The sequence below is a fragment of the Coregonus lavaretus genome (assembly GCF_964263955.1).
Source record: "Coregonus lavaretus genome assembly, chromosome: 32".
NCBI classification, from domain to species: Eukaryota; Metazoa; Chordata; class Actinopteri; order Salmoniformes; family Salmonidae; genus Coregonus; species Coregonus lavaretus.
This window is the reverse complement of record NC_140019.1, coordinates 22,868,885-22,894,003: the sequence shown is the minus strand read 5'-3', so window position 1 is coordinate 22,894,003 and position 25,119 is coordinate 22,868,885. Positions and strand designations below refer to the sequence as shown.

The 25,119-nt window shown below is 42.9% G+C and overlaps 1 protein-coding gene across 1 annotated transcript in view; it reads left to right on the top strand.

The window, feature by feature from the left end:
- The window catches only part of LOC311107226 (follistatin-related protein 5-like), a gene marked incomplete at its 5' end in the record, with an annotated part of 191,516 nt that overhangs the window by 144,927 nt on the left and 21,470 nt on the right, over positions 1 to 25,119 (top strand). The window contains 5 exons of the mRNA XM_084149716.1: positions 1,170 to 1,336; positions 13,118 to 13,129; positions 14,747 to 14,867; positions 18,130 to 18,291; positions 19,194 to 19,328. Of these exons, the coding sequence (XP_084005842.1) occupies positions 1,170 to 1,336; positions 13,118 to 13,129; positions 14,747 to 14,867; positions 18,130 to 18,291; positions 19,194 to 19,328 (597 nt within the window). The remainder of the gene's footprint in view (positions 1 to 1,169; positions 1,337 to 13,117; positions 13,130 to 14,746; positions 14,868 to 18,129; positions 18,292 to 19,193; positions 19,329 to 25,119) is intronic.

Below are 25,119 nucleotides of genomic sequence, written 5' to 3'. Positions count from 1 at the left end.
TGCGCTGAGATATATCTTCATTTGTTTTTCCTACAGAATGGGGTGTCTGCAGTCTTCAAGCATTGATCACATGGGGGTTATTCCAGTTCAGGACATAACAGACAGATTGTTATGCATTAACCCCTAGACTCGAGTTAAAAGGTGCACACCAGATACAGTCTTATTCAAGCTCTTTCTTTCCTCAGTTGGTTTTGCTGAGCTAAGCTAATCTCTGGACCTGGGCTTCTCTTTCATTAGGTTTTGTATTTCATGCCCTCAGGAGCAGAACAGATTGAGCCAGTGTTTCCTTTTGCTCATTAGCCCAATAGGAAAATTCAAAGGCACACACTAGTTACAAGTCTAGTTACATAACAGAATTAAAGGGGATGCTTGAGTAACAGCTTTGTGTTCATTCATTGTCTCATTGAAGAACTGGAAGCATTATAGTCATTGACCATCTGATATTTTCTGTGCTTTTGGTGCTATATATACACTTTCACTTGAGAAATCAGTGACTATTGCAATATGTGGAGAACTGCAATTTATTTTGAGTTGTCGATGCATTTAAAATAATATATTTATGTAAATACATAAATGTGGTGGCGTTGTGGGACATTGAATAGAACACCCACAATACCTTTGGAAAAGTCCACATAATAAGATGGATAGCTAGGTAAGTGAAATAAATCCTTGGAGGTACAGTACTGCATGGTTTAATGAAATGTACATAAAATCTCTTGTTTACTTGATGTATTTACCTAGCACCTAATTTCATCCATTTTCTCTTGCTGTGTGAACTCATTATGGTTCCTCAATGCATAAACCAAACAACATCTGCAGTAATGTTGTGCCTCTGCAACAAAACACTGGCTAATTGAGCCTCTCTCTGTGTATTCAACGTTACCACAATCACTTGTCTGTTCAGTGTGCTGTGTGCTCACACACACAGGAAAAGTAATTTGGCTTGCTTCACTGCACACATGCACATGTAGACACATACTCACAAACTCTATTTATTCATTTTCACACACACATACACACAAGGACACATCGACACATACACACACGTGCACATGGGGACACACACATACTTGAATTCTTACATTCAAGCATCGTGGTGGAACAAAAGTGGCACAGCTCTCTATGACTAACAGGTGATCTAATTACTGGCTTTGCTTTTTTCTATACAGAAGTGTTCCAGCTCACCCTGCCAGATGACCAGAAATTGAGCATCACCACAGTAACCGTTGGCCAGAGTGCGGTCTTGACTTGCGCAATCAAGGGGGAGCAGAGACCTCCCATCATCTGGAAACGCAACAATCAGGTTCTCAACTCGCTGGATCTGGAGGACATCAATGTAAGAGCTGCCTGAAGCCCCACCTGAAATACAGCTGAACTAGTTGTTTCTTCTAGCTTTGTAAGACACTTTGTAAGACACTTTGTAAGACACTTTGTGAGACACTTTGTAAGACACTTTATGTCGAGGACAGGTTGACTACCAGGCTTTTCTTATCTAGGATAGCTTACCTTATCACACACACACACACACACACACACACACACACACACACACACACAGACACACACACTTTGGTAACACTTTATTTGGATAGTCCCAAGTAGATGTTCAATAACTGTCAACAACATTTCAACTAAATATCCACTAACCCTAAACTTAACCCTTAACTTAACCCTAGCCCTAACCCGTACCTTAACTGTTATTTAACCCTCCCGTTGTCCTAGGGTTCAAAATGACCCGCCACTGTGTTGAACCAACTTTATTTAATTTTTATATTTTGGGGATCATTTGTGAGAAGGAGGCAGTGAGACTTTAAAGAAAGTATCACTGCCTCCTTCTCACAAATGATCCAAAAAATATAAAAATTTAATAAAGTTGGTTCAACACAGTGGCGGGTCATTTTGACCCTAGGACAACGGGAGGGTTAACCGTAACTGTAACCTTAGCAAGGAGTTTCTTATCAACAGATAGTGTGTTGATAGTATGACCATCTGTACATCATATGGGACTATCCTAATAAAGTATGACCAACAGTTTTGTACTATCCTGCTCAGCTTCTCAGCATCACCAGAACGCCTGCACACTTTAACCTGGACAAATCAAAAGGCAGACCTTGAGCCTTTGAACAGCATTTTTGATTTGACAGTTATTCACAATGTCAGATATCCAGTCTCTGTACACTAATGAGAGGGACAGTGTTCTCAGACAAAGAAAGCAAAGGAGTATGGGTAAAAAAGGCCAGCAGGATGAAGGAGCATACCAAAGGGGTTCAGGACTGAGGGGAAGCTCCTATTTTTACTTCCCGCTGAGCGTGTCATTGTCTGTGTGCAGTATCAACTGATAGCCAACCACCATGACGCTTTCATCCTTCTTCAAAGACAGGGCACTTAAAGACTTGAAGGTTCAGGGAGTCACCAGGCAAGGCTACTCTCTCCGTTGTCCCCCGTCAGGATTGACCAAGCTGTGGCTGACTCAACTGTGCATTATTGAGACAACACTGTCGCAGTAGATAAAGGAGGTCCAGCGAAGCCGCTAATGTAACATTAAATGTTGATGACTCTTAAAACTGCGCGAGGAGGAGCACAGCTGTCGCCAGTCATCGCCGAGTACCATCATCCCTGGAATTAAATTTCTGTCCCCATTGTTTCCGAGTGCTTTAGCTTGTTATGATCTCCCATTTACATGAAGATGGGAATGTTCTTATTTTTGGCCATCGCCTTCTGTTTCATGACTTGCATGTGAAAGCACTACCATTTTGTCCCCCAGTTTTCTCTACAATAAGCTATTCATAATTCCGTACATCAAGTGCGGCATTGCTGACATGGGAATGCGTTGAAACCAGCCTATGCCAAGTGAGTGAGCTAGATTTAACTCTTAGGTAAAGTCAAGGAACAGAGTACAAGCCAGGCCATTTCAGGTTAAATGACTTTGATGTCATTTGACCTCTGTATATGGGAGATACAGTGCCTTGCAAAAGTATTCAGACCCCTTGTATTTCTTCACATTTTATTGTGTTACAAAGTGGGATTAAAATGGATATTTGTAAAAAATAAAAATAAAATAAAAACACTCTGTAAGGTCAAAGTGGAAGACAATTTTGAATTCAAATAAAAAGTTTAATAGAATTTAAGTAACTAAAATATATGTAAGAAACACCTTTGGATTGTCTCTAAAGTCTTTACAGACCTGGATTGTGCAGTTTTTGCCCATTACTCTTTTCATAATTCTTCAAGCTCTGTCAAGATGTTGTGGATCATGGCTAGACAGTAATTTTGACCAGTCAAAAGTTTGGACACACCTACTCATTCCAGGGTTTTTCTTTATTTTTACTATTTTCTACATTGTAGAATAATAGTGAAGACATCAAAACTATGAAATAACACATATGAAATCATGTAGTAACCCAAAAAGTGTTAAACAAATCAAAATATATTTTATATTTTAGATTCTTGGAAGTAGCCACCCTTTGCCTTGATGACAGCTTTACACACTCTTGGCATTCTCTCAACCAGCTTCATGAGGTAGTCACCTGGAATGCATTTCATTAAACAGGTGTGCCTTGTTAAAAGTTAATTTGTGGAATTTCTTTCCTTCTTTTGAGCCAATCAGTTGTGTTGTGACAAGGTAGGGGGGGTATACAGAAGATAGCCCTATTTGGTAAAAGATCAGGTCCATATTATGGCAAGAACAGCTCAAATAAGCAAAGAGAAACAACAGTCCATCATTACTTTAAGACATGAAGGTCAGTCAATACGGAAAATGTCAAGAACTTTGAACGTTTCTTCAAGTTCAGTCGCAAAAACCATGAAGTGCTATGATGAAACTGTTTCTCATGAGGACCGCGACAGGAATGGAAGACCCAGAGTTACCTCTGCTGCAGAGGACAAGTTCATTAGAGTTACCAGCCTCAGATTGCAGTCCAAATAAATGCTTCACAGAGTTCAAATAACAAACACATCTCAACATCAACTGTTCAGAGGGGACTGTGTGAATCAGGCCTTCATGGTCGAATTGCTGCAAATAAACCACTACTAAAGGACACTAATAAGAAGTAGAGATGGGCCAAGAAACACGAGCAATGGACATTAGACCGGTGGAAATCTGAGTTGGACCGCAGAGTGAAGGAAAAGCAGGCAACAAGTGCTCAGCATATGTGGGAACTCCTTCAAGACTGTTGGAAAAGCATTCCTCATGAAGCTTGTTGAGAGAATGCCAAGAGGGTGCAAAGCTCTCATCAAGGCAAAGGGTGGCTACTTTGAAGAAAATATATTTTGTTTTGTTGAAATTTTTTTTGGTTACTACATGATTCCATATGTGGTATTTCATAGTTTGATGTGTTCACTATTATTCTACGATGTAGAAAATAGTAAAAATAAAGAAAAACCCTTGAATGAGTAGGTGTCCAAACTTTTGACTAGTACTGTATGTACTGCAGTCGGAAAATATTCAGACCTCTTGACCTTTTCCACATTTTGTTTAGTTACAGCCTTATTCTAAAATCAAATCAAATCAAATCACATTTTATTGGCCACATGCGCCGAATACAACAGGTGCAGACATTACAATGAAATGCTTACTTACAGCCCTTAACCAACAGTGCATTTATTTTTAATAAAAAAAGCAAAAAAAAACAACAACAAAAAAGTGTTGAGAAAAAAAGAGCAGAAGTAAAATAAAATAACAGTAGGGAGGCTATATATACAGGGGGGTACCGGTGCAGAGTCAATGTGCGGGGGCACCGGCTAGTTGAGGTAGTTGAAGTAATATGTACATGTGGGTAGAGTTAAAGTGACTATGCATAAATAATTAACAGAGTAGCAGCAGCGTAAAAAGATTGGGTGGGGGGTGGGGGTGGGGGGCAGTGCAAATAGTCCAGGTAGCCATGATTAGCTGTTCAGGAGTCTTATGGCTTGGGGGTAGAAGCTGTTGAGAAGCCTTTTGGACCTAGACTTGGCACTCCGGTACCTCTTGCCGTGCGGTAGCAGAGAGAACAGTATAATTTTTTGAGGATCTGAGGACCCATGTCAAATCTTTTCAGTCTCCTGAGGGGGAATAGGCTTTGTCGTGCCCTCTTCACGACTGTCTTGGTGTGTTTGGACCATGATAGTTTGTTGGTGATGTGAACACCAAGGAACTTGAAGCTCTCAACCTGTTCCACTACAGCCCCGTCGATGAGAATGGGGGCATGCTCAGTCCTCTTTTTTTTCCTGTAGTCCACAATCATCTCCTTTGTCTTGGTCACGTTGAGGGAGAGGTTGTTGTTATCCTGGCACTACACGGCCAGGTCTCTGACCTCCTCCCTATAGGCTGTCTCATCGTTGTCGGTGATCAGGCCTACCACTGTTGTGTCGTCGGCAAACTTAATGATGGTGTTGGAGTCGTGCCTGGCCATGCAGTCATGGGTGAACAGGGAGTACAGGAGGGGACTGAGCACGCACCCCTGAGGGGGGCCCCTGTGTTGAGGATCAGTGTGGCAGATGTGTTGTTACCTGACCTTACCACCTGGGGCGGCCCGTCAGGAAGTCCAGGATCCAGTTGCAGAGGGTGTTGTTTAGTCCCAGGATCCGTAGCTTAGTGATGAGCTTTGAGGGCACTATGGTGTTGAATGCTGAGCTGTAGTCAATGAATAGCATTCTCACGTAGGTGTTCCTCTTGTCCAGGTGGGAAAGGGCAGTGTGGAGTGCAGTAGAGATTGCATCATCTGTGGATCTGTTGGGGCGGTATGCAAATTGGAGTGGGTCTAGGGTTTCTGGGATAATGGTGTTGATGTTAGTCCTGTATTGACTCTTTGCCTGTTTGATGGTTCGTCTGAGGGCATAGCGGGATTTCTTATAAGCGTCCCGGTTAGAGTCCCGCTCCTTGAAAGCGGCAGCTCTACCCTTTAGCTCAGTGCGGATGTTTCCTGTAATCCATGGCTTCTGGTTGGAGTATGTACGTACGGTCACTGTGGGGACGACATCATTGATGCACTTATTGATGAAGCCAGTGACTGATGTGGTGTACTCCTCAATGCTATCTGAAGAATCCCGGAACATGTTCCAGTCTGTGCTAGAAAAACAGTCCTGTAGCTTAGCATCTGCGTCATCTGACCACTTTTTTATTAATCGAGTCACTGGTGCTTCCTGCTTTAGTTTTTGCTTATAAGCAGGAATCAGGAGGATAGAGTTGTGGTCAGATTTGCCAAATGGAGGGCAAGGGAGAGCTTTGTATGCGTCTCTGTGTGTGGAGTAAAGGTGGTCTAGATTTTTTTCCTCTGGTTGCACATTTAATATGCTGGAAGAAATTAGGTAGAACAGATGTAAGTTTCCCTGTATTAAAGTCCCCGGCCACTAGGAGCGCTGCCTCTGGATGAGCGTTTTCCTGTTGACTTATGGCCTTATACAGCTCATTCAGTGCAATCTTAATGCCAGCATTGGTTTGTGGTGGTAAATAGACAGCTATGAAAAATATAGATGAAAAATCTCTTGCTAAATAGTGTGGTCTACAGCTTATCATAAGATACTCTACCTCAGGCGAGCAAAACCTCGAGACTTCCTTAGTATTTGATTTTGTGCACCAGCTGTTGTTTACAAATATACACAGACCGCCACCCCTTGTCTTACCGGAGTCAGCCGTTCTATCCTGCCGATGTAGCGTATAGCCCGCTAGCTGTATGTTGTCCATGTCGTCGTTCAGCAACGACTCGGTGAAACATAATATATTACAGTTTTTAATGTCCCGTTGGTAGGATAACCGTAATCTTAGGTCATCCCATTTATTCTCAAATGATTGAAGATTGGCTAATAGGATTGATGGGAGAGGCAGTTTACTCGCTCGCCGTTGGATCCTTATAAGGCACCCCTACGTCCACGATATCTCCGTCTCTTCCTCATGCGAATGACAGGGATTTGGGCCTTGTCGGTTGTCTGTAGGATATCCTTCGCGGCCGCCTCGTTGAAGAAAAAATCTTTGTCCAATACGAGGTGAATAATCGCTGTCCTGATATCCAGAAGCTATTTTTGGTTATAAGAGACGATGGCAGAAACATTATGTACAAAATAAATTACAAATATCGCTGAAAAACACACATAATAGTACAATTGGTTAAAGGGCTGTAAAACGGCAGCCATCTTCTCCGGCGCCATTCTCTCTCTTAAATGGATGAAGTAAATGTTTTTCCTCATCAATCTACACACAATACCCCATAATGACAATGCCAAAGCAGGTTTTTAGAAATTTAATATGTAAAAAATAGAAATACATTATTTACATAAATATTCAGACCCTTTGCTATGAGACTTGAAATTGCGCTCAGGTGCATCCTGTATGTACAGAAGTAGTGTGAGGTTCACTCTTAATGAGAAGTGTGCTACATCCACAATACAGTGCATTCGGAAAGTATTCAGACCTCTTCCCTCTTTCCAGATTTTGTTACGTTACAGTCTTATTCAAAAATGGATTAAATTAATTGTTTTCCTCCTTAATTTACACATAATACCCCATAATAACAAAGTGAAAACAGATTTTTTGAAATGTTTGCAAAAAATGCTATGAGACTCGAAATTGAGCTCAGGTGCATCATTTTTCCATTGCTCATCCTTGAGATGTTTCTACAACTTGATTGGAGTCCACCTGTGGTAAATTAAATTGATTGGACATGATTTGGAAAGGCACACACCTGTCTATATAAGGTCCCACAGTTGACAGTGCATGTCAGAGCCAAAACCAAGCCATGAGGTTGAAGGAATTGTCCGTAGAGCTCCAAGACAGGATTGTGTTGAGGCACAGATCTGGGGAAGGGTACCAAAACATTTCTGCAGCATTGAAGGTCCCCAAGAACACAGTGGCCTCCATCATTCTTAAATGGAAGAAGTTTAGAACCACCAAGGCTTTTCCTAGAGCTGGCCGCCCGGCCAAACTGAGCAATCGGGGGAGAAGGGCCTTGGTCAGTGAGGTGACCAAGAACCCGATGGTCACTCTGACAGAGCTCCAGAGTTCCTCTGTGGAGATGGGAGATCCTTGATGAAAACCTGCTCCAGAGCGCTCAGGACCTCAGACTGGGGTGAAGGTTCACCTTCCAACAGGACAACGACCCTAAACACACAGCCAAGACAACGCAAGAGTGGCTTTGGGACAAGTCTCTGAGTGTCCTTGAGTGGCCCAGCCAGAGCCCGGACTTGAACCCAATCGAACATCTCTGGAGAGACCTGAAAATAGCTGTGCAGCGACACTCCCCATCCAACCTCACAAAGCTTGAGAGGATCTGCAGAGACGAATGGGAGAAACTCCCAATATACAGGTGTGCCAAGCTTGTAGCGTCATACCCAAGAAGACTCGAGGCTGTAATTGCTTCTGAAGGTGCTTCAACAAAGTACTGAGTAAATGGTCTGAATACTTATGTAAATGTGATATTTAAGTTTTTAGCTTTGTCATTATGGGGTATTGTGTGTAGATTGATGAAGAAAAAAAACGATTTAATCAATTTTAGAATAAGGCTATAACGTCAGAAAATGTGGAAAAAGTCCAAGGGGTCTGAATACTTTCAGAATGCACTGTATATGCTTATGTATGTACTGTATGTATGTATGTATGTACAGTGTGTATGTATGTACAGTATGTGTGTATGTATGTATGTACAGTATTATGCCTTTATCCTGTTATGTTGGCATCAGTTTCATTGCCATTCAGGTTAACTGTATTTCTGTCCATGGCTTCCTCAGTGTGAGCTTAACTTTGATCCCTGTGTTTGTTGGCATCAGATTTGATTTCCTGCTGTCGTCTAACAATACCCTTGTCCACGACCTTGGGCTCAGTGCAGATTATTATTACCGCAGATGGCGTACTGTCATGAACATCCCACCAGCTATGAGAACAACCAGACACTCAAGAGATTGTCGCTAAGTCTAGTCAGTCAGACAGTCATTTTCTACCTAAACATAAATGTGTGTGTGGACCAAGCTTTTTAGCTCTAAGTAGACAACGCAAAATACCAAGGAAAATACTAATGGTACGTCAGCAAAACCCCAAAACCGGCTTACCCTACAGTTTTGTGGCTAAGTGCCAACAAAGTTTCTCATAGCGAAGCAAGTGGATATATCTGCACCTGGTGTCCTCCAACCCCTCTATGAACACCATTTACCCAATTTCACCAAAGTGTCTGTATAATTGTGCCTGTTAATATTCCAAGGCCTGAACTGCCAACACTAATTAGAGTTGTATCTCGGTGAATGGATTTGTAGGGTTTATACTAATCTAACAGGCCCCTTCCCATTAAGAATGGGTGTTATTAAAAAATAATCTGTCAACAGAATGATGCTCTTATTATGGAGTTCAACAGAGCCAATCTTCATTTTGACAAAGCAGTTTACTCTAATTCCATGAATATGACAGTTGCTGGGCATTGCCTCATCATCTTTAGCTGTTAGCTGATATTAGGATACTTCAAACAGGAGAGGCCCTGATAAAGAATACAGAGATGTGTGGAATGCCTGGGAAAGTATCTACATTGAGTCTGGTGCGGTGTCTAGACTGCCTACTCGGCCCATCCAGCGTAGAGGTTTAAGGAATTCATGTGGAATTGTAATAAAGGAGAGAGGAGACAGTGTGTCTCGGCGCTGTCCTTCCTTATCTTGAGAGTCCTGGTTCACCCTGATCAAGGGTTCATGGGTATTGCAGTTTATCTCCCAGTGTTCAGGGGCCTAGTGTACTGAGTGGGGTAAAGCAGCTAGCATTTTAGGGCTCTATTCAATCAGATCTGCTTCAGCCAACATCCGCATAGCGCTCATTTTGATGGTGTTGGAGGTGGAACTGCATTAGAGCTGACCAATCCACAAGTGGCTCCCGGAATTATACCTAAAGCGGATATTGCCATTGGCGGACATTGCCACGGAGTCAATCCCATGCAACCTTGTTTACAAGTTTGAACACTAGAGTGTGAGATGTAATCTGCACCTCGATTAGGCTGATAGAAATCCTAATGATTTATTTTTTATAATTTTTAATTTGAGTGTCATTATTTCTATATAGCCAACACTTTCTCGTTCTGAGTGGGGCGGCTGCGGCTGCGGCTTAGTCACAATGATCGCAAGAACAGCTGCTCACCGATTTGACGGCTCCAATGCAGTTCCACCTCCGACACCGCCAAAACATCCGCTATGCGGGTGTCTCCTATTACCTGTTAACGCTTGATCTGATTGAATCTAGGCCTTAATCTCTATAGGCACACTGCATGTATATGTTGAGCTACAGGGAGCCTACAGGGAGGAGGTGAGGGCTCTGGGAGTGTGGTGCCAGGAAAATAACCTCTCACTCAACAAAACAAAGGAGATGATCGTGGACTTCAGGAAACAGCAGAGGGTGCACCCCCCTATCCACATCGACGGGACCGAAGTGGAGAAGGTGGAAAGCTTCAAGTTCCTTGGCGTACACATCACTGACAAACTGAAATGGTCCACCCACGCAGACAGTGTGGTGAAGAAGGTGGAACAGAGCCTCTTCAACCTCAGGAGGCTAAATAAATTTGGTTTGGCACCTTAAACCCACAAACTTTTACAGATGTACAATTCAGAGCATCCTGTCGGGCTGTGTCACCGCCTGGTACGGCAACTGCACCGCCCGCAACCGCAGGGCTCTCCAAAGGGTTGTGCGGTCTGCCCAACGCATTACCGGGGTCAAACTGCCCGCCCTCCAGGACACCTACAGCACCCAATGTCACAGGAAGGCCAAAAAGATAATCAAGGACATCAACCACCCGAGCCACTGCCTGGTCACCCTGAAGGCGAGGTCAGTACAGGTGCATCAAAGCTGGGACCGAGAGACTGGAAAACAGCTTCTATCTCAAGGCCATCAGTCTGTTAAATAGCCATCACTAGCACATTAGAGGCTGCTGCTACCTATAGAAATCACTGGCCACTTTAACAAATGGAACACTAGTCACTTTAATAATGTTTACATATCTTGCATTACTCATCTCATATGTATATACTGTTTTCTATAATATTCAACTGTATCTTAGTCCATGCCACTCTGTCATTGCTCGTCCATATACAGTTGAAGTCGGAAGTTTACATAAACTTAGGTTGGAGTCATTAAAACTCATTTTACAACCACTCCACAAATTTATTTTTAACAAACTAAAGTTTTGGCAAGTCGGTTAGGACATCTACTTTGTGCATGACACAAGTAATTTTTCCAAAAATTGTTTACAGACAGATTATTTCACTTATAATTCACTGTATCACAATTCCAGTGGGTCAGAAGTTTTCATACACTAAGTTGACTGTGCCTTTAAACAGCTTGGACAATTCCAGAAAATGATGTCATGGCTTTAGAAGCTTCAGATAGGCTAATTGACATCATTTGTTTCAATTGGAGGTGCACCTGTGGATGTATTTCAAGGCCTACCTTCAAACTCAGTGCCTCTTTGCTGGGAAAATCCAAAGAAATCAACCAAGACCTCAGAAAAAAGATTATACACCTCCACAAGTCTGGTTCATCCTTGGGAGCAATTTCCAAATGCCTGAAGGTACCACGTTCATCTGTACAAACAATAGTACGCAAGTATAAACACCATGGGACCACGCAGCTGCCATAACGCTCAGGAAGGAGACGCGTTCTGTCTCCTAGAGATGAACGTACTTTGGTGTGAAAAGTGCAACTCAATCCAAGAACAACAGCAAAGGACCTTGTGAAGATGCTGGAGGAAACAGGTACAAAAGTATCTATATTCACAGTAAAACGAGTCCTATATTGACATAATCTGAAAGGCCGCTAAACAAGGAAGAAGCCACTGCTCCAAAACCCCCATAAAAAAGCCAGACTACGTTTTGCAACTGCACATGGGGACAAATATTGTACTTTTTGGTGAAATGTCCTCTGGTCTGATGAAACAAAAATATAACTGTTTGGCCATAATGAACACCGTTATGTTTGGAGGAAAAGGGGGGTAGCTTGTAAGCCGAAGAACACCATCCCAACCGTGAAGCATGGGTGTGGCAGCATCATGCTGTGGGGGTGCTTTGCTGCAGGAGGGACTGGTGCACTTCACAAAATAGATGGCATCATGAGGAAGGAAAATTATGTGGATATATTGAAACAACATCTCAAGACATCAGTCAGGAAGTTAAAGCTTGGTCACAAATGGGTCTTCCAAATGGACAATGACACCAAGCATACTTCCAAAGTTGTGGCAAAATGGCTTAAGGACAACAATGTCAAGGTATTGACAGTATGAAAATGTATGCACTCACTAACTGTAAGTCGCTCTGGAAAAGAGCGTCTGCTAAATGACTAAAATGTAAATGTATTAGAGTGGCCATCACAAAGCCCTGACCTCAATCCTATAGAAAATGTGTGGGCAGAACTGAAAAAGCGTGTGCGAGCAAGGAGGCCTACAAACCTGACTCAGTTACACCAGCTCTGTCAGGAGGAATGGTCCAAAATTCACACAACTTATTGTGGGAAGCTTGTGGAATTCTACCCGAAACGTTTGACCCAAGTTAAACAACTTAAAGGCAATGCTACCAAATACTAATTCTGACCCACTGGGAATGTGATGAAAGAAATAAAAAGCTGAAATAAATCATTCTCTCTACTATTATTCTGACATTTCTCATTCTTAAAATAAAGTGGTGATCCTAACTGACCTAAGAGAGGGAATTTTTACTAGGATTAAATGTCAGGAATTGTGAAAAACTGTTTAAATGTATTTGGCTAAGGTGTATGTAAACTTCCGACTTCAACTGTATGTATATATTGTTAATTCCATTCCTTAGTTAGATTTGTGTGTATTGGGTATATGCTGTGAAATTGTTAGATGTTACTTGTTAGATATTACTGCACTGTCGGAGCTAGAAGCACAAGCATTTCGCTACACCCGCAATAACATCTGCTAAACACGTGTGTGACAAATAAAATTTGATTTGATTTGATCTATAAGACTTGTGTAACTCTGTCCTCTGTACATCCTTAATATCCATTGTTTGATACAAAAAATGTATGAATCAATTAAGCTGTACGATGTAGAGTGTTACATTGTAGAAAAATTGCCTCAGGCGACATTTGAGAAGTGCTTTTGCCTGTTTCGATGTTGTGTTTTAACTAACATCCAAATATTTTCATTGTGTTCTTTCTCCCCAGCAGATTCCGACACAGGTAGGTTTTATCAGAACTGAAATCATCACAGAATTGTGTACTATGTTATCCACAATTAAAAGCCCACAAAGCTAATGAATTCTGACATCACTCTGTGGCGGATAGGTATTTGGTATTTTATTAGGATCCCCATTAGCTGTTGTGAAAGCAGCAGCTACTCTGCCTGGGGTCCATACAGAACATGAAACATAACATAATACAGAACATTAATAAACAAGAACAGCTCAAATACAGCACTACATACATAAAAAAATGGCACACATAGCCTACATATCAATACACACAAAATATCTAGGTCAAATAGGGGAGAGGCATTGTGCCGTGAGTTGTTGCTTTATCTGTTTTTTTTAAACCAGGTTTTCTGTTAATTTGAGCAATATGAGATGGAAGGGAGTTCCATTAAATAATGGCTCTATATAATACTGTACGCTTTCTTGAATTTGTTCTGGATTTGGGGACTGTGAAAAGACCCCTGGTGGCATAAGTGTGTGTGTCAGAGCTGTGTGTAAGTTGACTATGCAAACAATTTGGATGCAAAGAGTGTGCCAAGCTGTCATCAAGGCAAAGGGTGGCGGTCACGGCCGGCTATGACAGAGCCTGGATTCGAACCAGGATCTCTAGTGGCAAAGCTAGCACTGCGATGCAGTGCCTTAGACCACTGCGCCACTCAGGAGACTTAACAGATTTGCTATCTTTCTTCAGGTCTGTCTGAGATTTCAGCTGTGAAAGCTGCCTGATCAAATTAGAATGAATAGATTTGAATCAACGAACTGAATGGAGAAATATAAAATAATCTCGGAAAGTGTGAACGTTGGTAGGCTTCTAATGAGGAAGTAAATTTTAGTTATTTTTAGATGGTTGCACTACTTGATGTATGGATTCATTAACTTTTGGGCATCTTTCAGTGTAACGTCTGCATTATTTTTGTATTTATTTTTATTAGAAATGTTCTTCTTACTCAGCGCCTATTTGTGTTCAGCCCCAGCTTGATCATGACACAACATTCATTAAATTGGTTTCAGTTGCTCTTTGTGACCTTGGTAACCGCACAGATAAAGTTGCCTGTGCTTTTATACTGGAGAATATAGTGAAACTGTTGTATTTGTGGTGCATGCCTGTTCACAAAATGGGACATCCTCACATCTTGCTCATTTCAGTGATTACTCAAAATGGCACTTCAATGTAATTACTGACAGACTTGTTTTAACCTGCCTCTGTTTTAAAACTACTATTGGTGAATTTCAGCCCAAACCAAAGACAAAGCAAGTTTTTCACCTGATTTAAAAAAACAATAATTGGAAGATAATTCTTGACAAGCAAACAAATGCTTGTCTTTGACTGAAACAGATGGAAATGTGTGTCACGGTGTGCCTTTATTGATCACGTCCTCTTTGTCCAAGTTCTTTTGCTGCTTTACAAAAGTTCCAATAACACATCAATTTTCTCTGCTGCAACCCCCACAGCCATATTGCCTAAGCACATTGCATACATTCACATAACATTTTCATTTTCAGATCCGAGCACCCAATATCATTCATAATGGTGTGAATTACATTTTGAACCCATGAGTTTTTGACCTACACAGTCATTGTGGCATTCCTCTTTCTTCTTCTGCAGGATTTTGGAGATGATGGCTCATTGTACGTCACCAAGGTGACCACCACCCATATGGGGAACTACAGCTGCCATGCCGACGGGTACGAGCAGCTCTCGCAGACGCACACGCTCCAGGTGAACGGTAAGCAGCCACTGCCACTCGGCGGGAACAGAATGGTCGCTCTCACACTTCCTGTCGCTACTGAGTCAAACCCAAAATTATTTTCACTGCCAAATGTCGCTAAATCCCACCTGAGGGTGCACCCAGCTACTCTGACAGGCCACCATCCGTACAGAGACAGGCGAGCTGAAATGAAATGCTTACAGAGCTGTCAAGGTTTTTTTGGAACTGGGAACGCAACATTAGATTGTTGAGTGTTGTTTTGATGGATAAATCTGTCAGAGTGATCAAACCGCTTTCCTATCTTTCAGGATTATCAGTCAGTCAGATTTAGCCAATCAAATACACCTTGCTGTCAAGTGCTACTGTAGGTTTGAATTGAGTTTCTTTGTAATTGGAAAGGCCATGTCTTGTCGATGCCATTTTCATATTAGAGACATGAGTTTAGGCACGCAGGAAAATATGGCGAAGTTGTGACACAACGACAATCGTTCGACCTTCAGTTGCAAACAGACAGTTCCATTAACGATCACCTTAAAGCACATATCACTCACAGTATAGTTAATGATAATGTCTCACTTTAATTGGTAAAAAAAAAAATAGGCTGGCCCAGGGAAATGCTGCCTGGCAATTTACTTCGTAAATGGATGAGGGGAAAAAATATGTTGACACAAGTGCGTTTTTTGTGCGAACAGCCATCAGTGTTCACTGATGGGCTTTCACTCAATTATGCATCACAACGTCCCTTTCTCTGGTAATACATCCTTTGATAACCACTGCTGTATATAATATAGAAATGCATATATAATATATAATAGGGAAGAAGAATATGACGTGTGAAAACTTTAGCTGTAAGCAATGCATTTAATTATGGTCAAATTCTTATGATCCATAATGGCTTGAGTAATGCAAAACAACTGCTTACAGCCAGATGACTCAACAGAATCTTCCCTCTACAGGCTTTCTATATGTTATCATATGTATTAGTATCACATGATTTACAGACAAGTTAATCAAGCAGCACTGAGCAATTGCGGTGCCAATTAGTGAAATAAGCCACATGAACATTACTCTTGTGCCCGGGATGCCCAGGATGTTCATGGTCTTACTTGTATACATATTCACAAAGAATCCCTCGTTTTCATAAAGTCGGCTTTCACAGTCGTGGTCACCATTGGCTCTAGTGCTGTGGGGCATCCGTGCCTAGTTCCCTCTCTCTGGTGTTTGGAACCCTCCATGGGTGGCCCAGAGCTAGCTGTGAGAACAGGCCTGCTGAAAGTGTAATCACTTCTCAGAGATGAGTCTGGGCCAAGAAAAAACTTTCTCCATGGTGGGGGTCAGAACACTTCGAGGACACCTACAAAGGGGATTGCCTTGGTGGTGATGCTTGAGATGCAACACATAGAGAGGATAGAGGACTCGACGAGGCTGTCCCCCTGAAGGGCTGTGTGTGTGTGTGTGTGTGTGTGTGTGTTTGTGGGAGATGTGTGTGTGTATGTGTCTGTTTGTGATGCGTGAATGTGTGTGTCCCTATGTGTGTGTGACACAAACACTTTCTTTGCCACCAACCAGTGCTGAGGGGAGAATTGCTGAGTGATTGACGGCTGGGGAGTTTTTTGATGGATCTGTCAACCCTGCTGTGTCTCATCCTCCTATCACTATGTCTCTTGTCTCTCCTAGAAAGACATCAGGCTACAACACGGCTCCAATCCTGTCGGAATCTAGTTTTGAGTGTAAAAACCTCACTGACTATATTTCCTTTCATTTCGTGCCTGTCTGGAGCTAAAGGAAATGGTGATTCGAACAGGAACAAGAAGTGTGTTTACGAATGCATGCACAGCGGAAAGATTGAGGCATTTTAGGAGGGAGGGTAGGAGCACCAAAGAGAAACATTTGTGAAATGTTTTACTTTCATGAAACATAAGAAATTATTAGAGAAATACATATTTTAAGGTCTTATATTTTAATAAGACCTTAGGGCCTTTTATACAAGGTGTGCTGACTGTAGAATATCAATTGGGAGTGGAACAGTGCAGTTTAAAGGCCTTCACTGTCTAAAGACAGCATGACCTCCAAAATTGTCTCCTAATGACATGCTATCAGTTTAACCGGTGGGAATTGAACCCAGGTCCCCGTTCAATAAAATTCCAAGTCACCTCTGATACTTGAACAAATTACATACTCGCTTGCATAGCATACACATACAAAAGTAACTTTTTATGATGCTTGATATATAGAGTCAAACAATATTTTAAACTACACCTTCAATGTTAGTTTGCTCTGTCAGCTGACTACCTTTACCTTACACCTGCCATGGCTCTTTCCGGTTGGTGTTCTGGTTTGCATTCCGGTTGGCATATTTGGCATTCATGGATGGCATTCCTTCAAGCCGAGGCAGGTTGAACGTACCAGGTTCTAGGAACCAGAATGCTACTGGGAAGCAGATGGCCATGGCACCAAACCACTCTGTAGTCTCACACTCACCTGGCTGGCCAAAGGCTTCCTCTCCCCAATCAAGCCAACAGGAAATAGTCTCTGCAGCCAGTGGCCCTCCTCCTCTTCTCTTTCCAATGCCAGCCTGCCAGGGTAGCACTCACCTCTATAGCCTTGGTGTTACTGCTCTTTTGGAATTCTAGTTTTAATGGTATTACTGGCATTTCTATCAAACACATTTGTATCAAACAGGTTTTATAGAAATCTGTTACTTCTTTCAGCTCTTTCCCCTCCATCCCCTTGCCTGAGGTTTTGACTAGATAACACAGCCACAAAGTGGCTACGTTGTAAAAATTCATGAAAACAAAAAAAAATCAGGTTATGATAAGGCATAAGGTTAGCAGTGTGATTAAGGTTAGGGTTAGGTGTAGGGTTAGGGTTAAGGTTAGATTTAAAATCAGAAGATACATTGTAGAAACAGACAGGGTTTATGACTTTGTGGCTGTGTTAACTAGTGATGAACCTTGCCTGACAAAATGTTGCAGAAAATCAATGGCCAGCCCCACCGAGGTTCTCTCTCTTATTGATCTAGATTTGTTTGGTTTACGCGGTTCTCGCTGAGCACACCAATGTTTTTAATGGCATTCAGTGTATGCTGGAAATGCACTTGATCCTACTGATAGTATGTTAATGCAGAGTGAGAAGTTAAATGGACTTGGCAGACACTCTAAAAGAAAACTTCTCATCCAATAAGGCTGCCTCGCTCCGGCCCTTTCACTTTCAATGGAGTGTGTGGGCCTGCATTCATCTTCTCCTCTCTTTTATTCTCTTCCTTCTTCCCACAATGCAGTTCCTCCCGTCATCCGGGTCTACCCAGAAAGCCAGGCCCGGGAGCCAGGGGTGACGGCCAGTCTCCGGTGCCATGCTGAGGGCATCCCCAACCCACAACTGGCATGGCTGAAGAATGGCATGGACATCGCTACCAAGCTTTCTAAGCAGCTCACCCTGCAAGGTCGGTACCATCTAGTCTCGGTGGGGAAATGGGATATCAGATCTAGCAATGCTGGCATACATCTGGGTAGTGTTCAGTAGGGCACACTGAAGCGAAATGTTTTGCAACCAAAATGGAAGATCTGTGTAATTATTGGACAGCTATTACCTCTCTGTTTCACTCCATTTCAAAACTATTTCCACCTACTGAACAAAACCCTGGTTTAGTATACTGGATATACCTCATGTATTTTCCTAGTGCTTTCTTCTGCATGAATGACAGATCCAGTGTTCAACCCCTGAATCAGTCTCAGGGGTGTCACACCTAAATCATTCCCCAGATGTGCAGGCACCCTAGCGTTAGCGACAACTAGATCATCTCAATACACAATGACTCCCACTGCATGGGACAACTCTGCAAAGTCTCCCATTTTTACTTCTTCCAATTCAGTTAAGACCCCTCACTATCCCAACTCATATCCTATTAGACTCCGTTATGTAGGGGTGACTTTGATCAAAATTGCCAAGCGTCGCTGAGAGAGGAACTGCAAACTGTATTTTATTTGTCTGTGTCACACTTACTGACAATGTGTGTGCGTGTCTGCGTGTGTGCCTGTCTGTCTGTCTGTCTGTCTGTCTGTCTGTCTGTCTGTCTGTCTGTCTGTCTGTCTGTCTGTCTGTCTGTCTGTGTGCCTGTCTGTCTGTCTGTCTGTCTGTCTGTGTGTCTGTGTGTGTGTGCCTGTCTGTGTGTGTGTATGTGTGCCTGTCTGTCTGTGTGTGTGCCTGTCTGTCTGTGTGTGTGTGTGTGTGTGCCTGTCTGTGTGTGTGTGTGTGTGTGTGTGTGTGTGTGTGTGTGTGTGTGTGTGTGTGTGTGTGTGTGTGCGTGCGCGTGCACACGCACTCGTGTTATTGTTTGTCAACCAGCTAACGGAAGCGAGGTGCACATCAGCAACGTCCACTTCGAGGACACAGGGGCGTACAGTTGCATCGCCAAAAACGACGCCGGGGTGGATGAGGACATCTCCTCTCTGTTTGTGGAGGACTCAGCGCACAAGACCCGTATGTCATGATGTCTACTTTGTCCCTCTGTCTGTCTGTGTGTCCTTTCCTGGGGATAATGGAGACACGCAGCTCAAAACACTAAATAATTCATCCAGTCACTTGTTAATAGTGCTTAGGTGGTAAGGCTACGGAGACCAATGGTACCTCTTCTAGTGCAATGTTAATGGTCGTGTTTATTTTCAGCTCAGAATCTTCTTTAGTTGAAATTAGTACAGGGACAACGTAGAATTATCATACAAATACGTGCTCAGATCAGATACAGTCCCATTCATTGACTCTGACATTATTGTTGGCCTTTCCAAAATGTTCAACCCCTGATTGCGACCACATTGTCACTAATTCTCTCCTCTCCTAATAACGGCACGAAAAAAGCAAACCCAGCAACTCTAACTCTCAAGTCACTCACATGTCCCCTTTGATGATGCAATAGCTTTAGCTGCTGTCCCAGCGGCAGTGACACACTCCACACACGCCGTCACACATCACAGGATCAAACTCTCTGGGGTCAGAAGTCAGTCAGTCGCCTCCTTTGATGTTTTGAAGCCACCGAGTATGATGAAACTGCTCAGCGGGTTGAAACACACACTGGCAACCATTTTGGATCATCCCCAACCCAGAGAACATACTTACTCTCTGGGGTCAGAAGTCAATCAGTATCCTCCTTTGAAGCTTTGAAGCCACATTGTATGATGAAATTGCTGAGGGGGTCGGCACGTTGGTGACCATTTTGGATCCACAACCCATAGTCAACATCAAAGAGATAGCAGTGTGGATGGTGAAATAGTCCACCATTATATTAGAAGGAAAAACAAATAATTAAATGGACAGGGCACACAGTTCAACTACCCAGCAGCACTCCAGAATGCATGTTTGACCTAGTCTGGTCTCTCCGTATTACCCCAGTGGGCTGCCTGCTTATCCAGGAGCTTGGTATCCTCGGGTTGCCTCTCTAGCCCCGAGGCTACGCTAGCGCTCTGAGTCAGTGTGTAAGCTGAAGCTCGGCTGTACGCAAGTGGATGCATCCCTCCACTCTCTCTCTTTTAAGAATCTGAGAAAGAGAGAGAGAGAGAGAGAGAGAGAGAGAGAGAGAGAGAGAGAGAGAGAGAGAGAGAGAGAGAGAGAGAGAGAGAGAGAGAGAGAGAGAGAGAGAGAGAGAGAGAGAGAGAGAGAGAGAGAGAGAGAGAGAGAGAGAGAGAGGAGAGAGAGAGAGAGAGAGAGGAGAGAGAAGAGAGAGAGAGAGAGAGAGAGAGAGAGAGAGAGAGAGAGAGAGAGAGAGAGAGAGAGAGAGAGAGAGAGAGAGAGAATCTGAAATATCCTGGTAATGTCAACTAGCATTCTATGTTTTGTTAACCTGACTTCAATGTATAATATCCATCACTGGACAGTGGGCTATACATACTGTAGCCTACTTTCTCATACCCATATTTTAACATCCACTTGTGAAAGACACTTGTGATCAGCTGATGCGTGTGATATGGTCTATGTGAAATGCCCTCCATATAACCAGGGTAACTAGTGTCCCTAAGCTGGCAGACTTTAACCTTAGCCAAGCTATTCCTAGACATCTGTCGTCTCCCCATTCCCTCCCTCCCTCCCTCCCTCCCTCCCTCCCTCCCTCCCTCCCTCCCATTAGATAACTGTCTGCTGTGCCTCAGTGGATGTCGGCCTCTCAATGACCTCCCATCTGGGAACGATACAACGATACAACCTCAACCCCAATGCAGTCTACCAGCATTTGTTAGAGCTTGGTCTCCTTCATATCATCCATTCTGTTTTTAGGTAGATGTGATGTCATTCCACATCTTATATTTTATTTTCTCCTGTCCACTATTTTCAATTTGTGAGTTATCACTCTTGCAAATGGCTCATTCGGCTACATAAATGGTTCATACATCAGATATCTAGTTTATATAAATAAATGTGACATCTTGACGGCCTTATTCAACATAGTGTTGATAGATTGCTGAAGTGGTCACAGTAATAGTAAGCAGCAGATGAGGTGAGAGACATGATACTCTGAGCGAAGAATGAACCCCACTCAGCGGATTCACCCAGAGCTCGTTCAAAGTCAAAAACCTGCTTCTCGCCACCACGTTAAAGTTAATTGTTTTTCTTGACGTCGTTGGTGCACTTCATCGCCGTCGAATAAATGAGCAGACTATATTCGGAGTGGTCCTTAGTCAACTGTCACCCGTGGTGGAGCGCAATTAATCTGACAGGAACCTCTGCTAAACTGGCATGAATATCTGCCCTGCACTTCAAAATGGCCGGCAATTATTTCTGGAGCGTCGGACGTCCGTGAGGCAGGGGTGTTTGTTGGTGTTGTTTTAGGTTTGCACCGGCCAAGGCACAGAGAGAGGGACATGGGCATACGGCCTATGCATGTGAGTACTGTGTGTTTGGGTGTGTGTCAACGTGAGTGTGTTAATGTGTGTGTCAATGTGTGTGTGTGTGTGTGTGGGTCAACGTGTGTGTGTGCAGGCGTGTGTGTCAATCAATGCCGATCACAGTTGATCACATCATGCTTTCACACTGTGTTGGCCACGGTTCACAGTCCCGGGTCTGCCTGTCTGGCTGTCGGCCTGTCTGTGGGTCTGTCTGTCTGGCTGTGGGTCTGTCTGGCTGTGGGTCTATCTGCAGGTGCTCCATTGTGAAGCATTTGTAAGGCCTTTGTATGGCATCCTTGAGCTTGTGTCAAGCATGTATGGTGCATTATTGTGAAGCGTTTACAACAGTATTTGGGTCCAGGAAACCCACAGGGAGTGCAGGCTTTTGTTATAGCCCAGCACTAACACACCTAATTCAACAAATTATCCCTTAGTTGAATCAGCCTTAAGCCCAAATAAAAAAAATTAAATAAAAAATGTATGCGCATGAACGAGCGTGTACACGCTGGAATTAGAATGCACAGATGTGAACGAAAGAAACAGATGGGCTCCAGAGTCAACTGTGTCTACGGCATCATAACGCATCAAATTAGAAATCAAGTCTATTTTTCTCATGTCTACGCAGAGCAATGCTGGTAAAATAAGAAGATAAATTACTTGGGTCGTTTGTAGAAAATAAATTAGAGGAATTGTTATGATCTTCCCTATGCTAAGTAGACTACGCTACGCAGTGTATATAAATTGACGCTCTCTACTCTCACGCGCATATTTTTATGCAATTGACGGCGTCTCTCTGTGTGATTTCGGCTTCATAGGGTATTTTGAATGGGAGAGCTACAGTTTTTTAAAACGGCCCAGCACTAACTTGCCAATTTCAATGAATCATCAAGCCCTTAGTTAAATCAGCCTCAAAGGACATTGCCAATGATTGTATTATAAGACCAGCATGTGGCAATATGACAACTCAGTGAAGGCTGTCACTTTTCTCCCAGACGTAAATACACTAAGAGTGTACAAATTATTAAGAACATGTAGGGTAGGGTATAGAGTTAGGGTATAGAGGTAGGGTTCCCCAACTGGCGGCCCGCAGGCCAAATTTTATTTGGCCCCCCAAGCTTTCTTAAAAATAGATATACAGTATATAATACTTTTTTTTTTATTGTTGGACATTAAAGACTGTAAAAATACTGGCAAATCAGCTCCAGGTGATCTTAATTTGGGAAATCTGTTCCAAAGTATTCCCACACATAATAGAGAGATATACACTGAGTGTACAAAACATTAAGAACACCTTCTCTTTCCATGACATAGACTGACCTGGTGAATCCAGGTGAAAGCTATGATCCCTTATTGATGTCACCTGTTAAATCCACTTCAATCAGTGTAGATGAAGGGGAGGAGACAGGTTAAAGAAGGATTTTTAAGCCTTGAGGCAATTGAGACATGGATTGTGAATGTGTGCCAGGTGAATGGGCCAGACAAAATATTTAAGTGCCTTTGAATGGGGTATGGTAGTAGGTGCCCGGCGCACCGGTTTGAGTGTGTCAAGAACTGCAACGCTGCTGGGTTCTTCACGCTCAACAGTTTCGCATGTGTATCAAGAATGGTCCACCACCCAAACGACATCCAGCCATCTTCACACAACTGTGGGAAGCATTGGAGATAACATGGTCCAGTATCCCTGTGGAATGTTTTCGACAGCTTGTAGAGTCCATGCCCTGACAAATTGAGGCTGTTCTGAGGGCAAAAGGTGGTGCAACTCAATGTTAGGATGATGTTCCTAATTTTTTGTACACTCAATATGATTCAAAATGTACAGTGAGGCTACAATTCAGTTTCCATCACTGGGAGGCTTAACATCTGTCTGGAAAGTACTTATTTGAAACCATCCAACACATTTATCCTGCTTTTTCTCCTGACGAGGTAAAATCACATGGGTAGCTCCATGCGGGACCAGATTTTCAATGGGTGTTTCAACTTCTCGCTGAAGAATTCCATTTGAGCATTACTCCGTATAGTATGACCAGGGTGTTTCTCAATCCAGCTAAAGTTATCCCTCCAGTAATGAAGCGTCTTTAAATCTACAGGATTAAGCTGCAAAAAGCAACTGCACCAACAAAAAAACATTGAACATCAATCCATTTACAGCGTTTCATGGAATTGGAACAGGAAAAACTTAAGTTGATGTACACTGAAGTCGGTGGTGATACAGCATAGTTGTTAGTGGGCAAAGCTTTCCATTTCGTGTTTGAACAGATTTTTCATCTTTCCCTTTAAAAAAACATGTCCATATTTAGTGTGGACAATCACATTCTCTCAATTCTTTGTATGGCATTTTATAAACTTCTATTTCAATCTTTCCATAAACTTCTATCCATTCATAACAGTCAGACCATGAAACAGACATTTTAATGTGTAGTAATAGATCCATATGAAATCTTATAGAGTACTGAGCTGTACATGGAACATTCAGCTCACCGCAACAGGGTCATCATCATGTCAATAAAGCCAGGCAGTATTTGGACAAAGGTATTTATAGCCAGCCATAATTAAAACATATCCTCAGTCTTGATTATACAACGCTGCCAGGTCAATTTGCATAACAACTGACACACAAAGTAGACGCAATGTGCCAATGTTGCCAGGCGACTCAATCCCAAACACAGGCTGATAAATTCAATGAATCACAGTGGGAGAAGAACATAGAGGAAGACACCCAGGGCGATTGTGTCACGATGCCTTTTTCCATTTGCATCTGCCGGCCTAATTAGCTAAGCTGGGGCTGCCTGGCTTCACCTGTTAATGCAGTCAGGAAGTCTGATGGCTGCGATGCCAGGATGTTCCTATTCACAGGCACTGTGCCCAATTGTCGCAGCCGTGTGCCCTTGTAAACAAATCGAGTTTGTGTTGTAACCTTGCTGACGGGAAGGTGTTGTTGTGTGGGTAGTGTCTGGCTGACGACTGCAGAATTCTGGCGCTCTTTATTTGGAAACAGTTATTCAGGCCCGGTTTGTGAACCCCGCCGCCCGCTGAAAGTGGCACATAGCTGTTTTCTAATATGGATGACGAATGTGATGTATGGGCACTCGTATGTTTTAGAACAAGCGCAATCGTTCTGCCTTGTGATGAATAGCATCTATTCACTGCGTTATTGGAAAAGACTTGGGCACCAAGATCTCATCTCACCACCTTACTCCTTCCTCCATTATCCCCAGCAGTCCCAATCTGATGCTTTTTTGAACATCACCAGAAACTGGAACAGAGCACCGTTTCGCTAACACTCCCCTTTTCTTCCCACGTTAATCATTCCTCAACATCAGTTCTCTTGTGTACATTTTTAATGAGACCAAAAGGTATGCATGAGTGCAACAGAGTGGGACTTGACGAAGCACTTTTGAAAG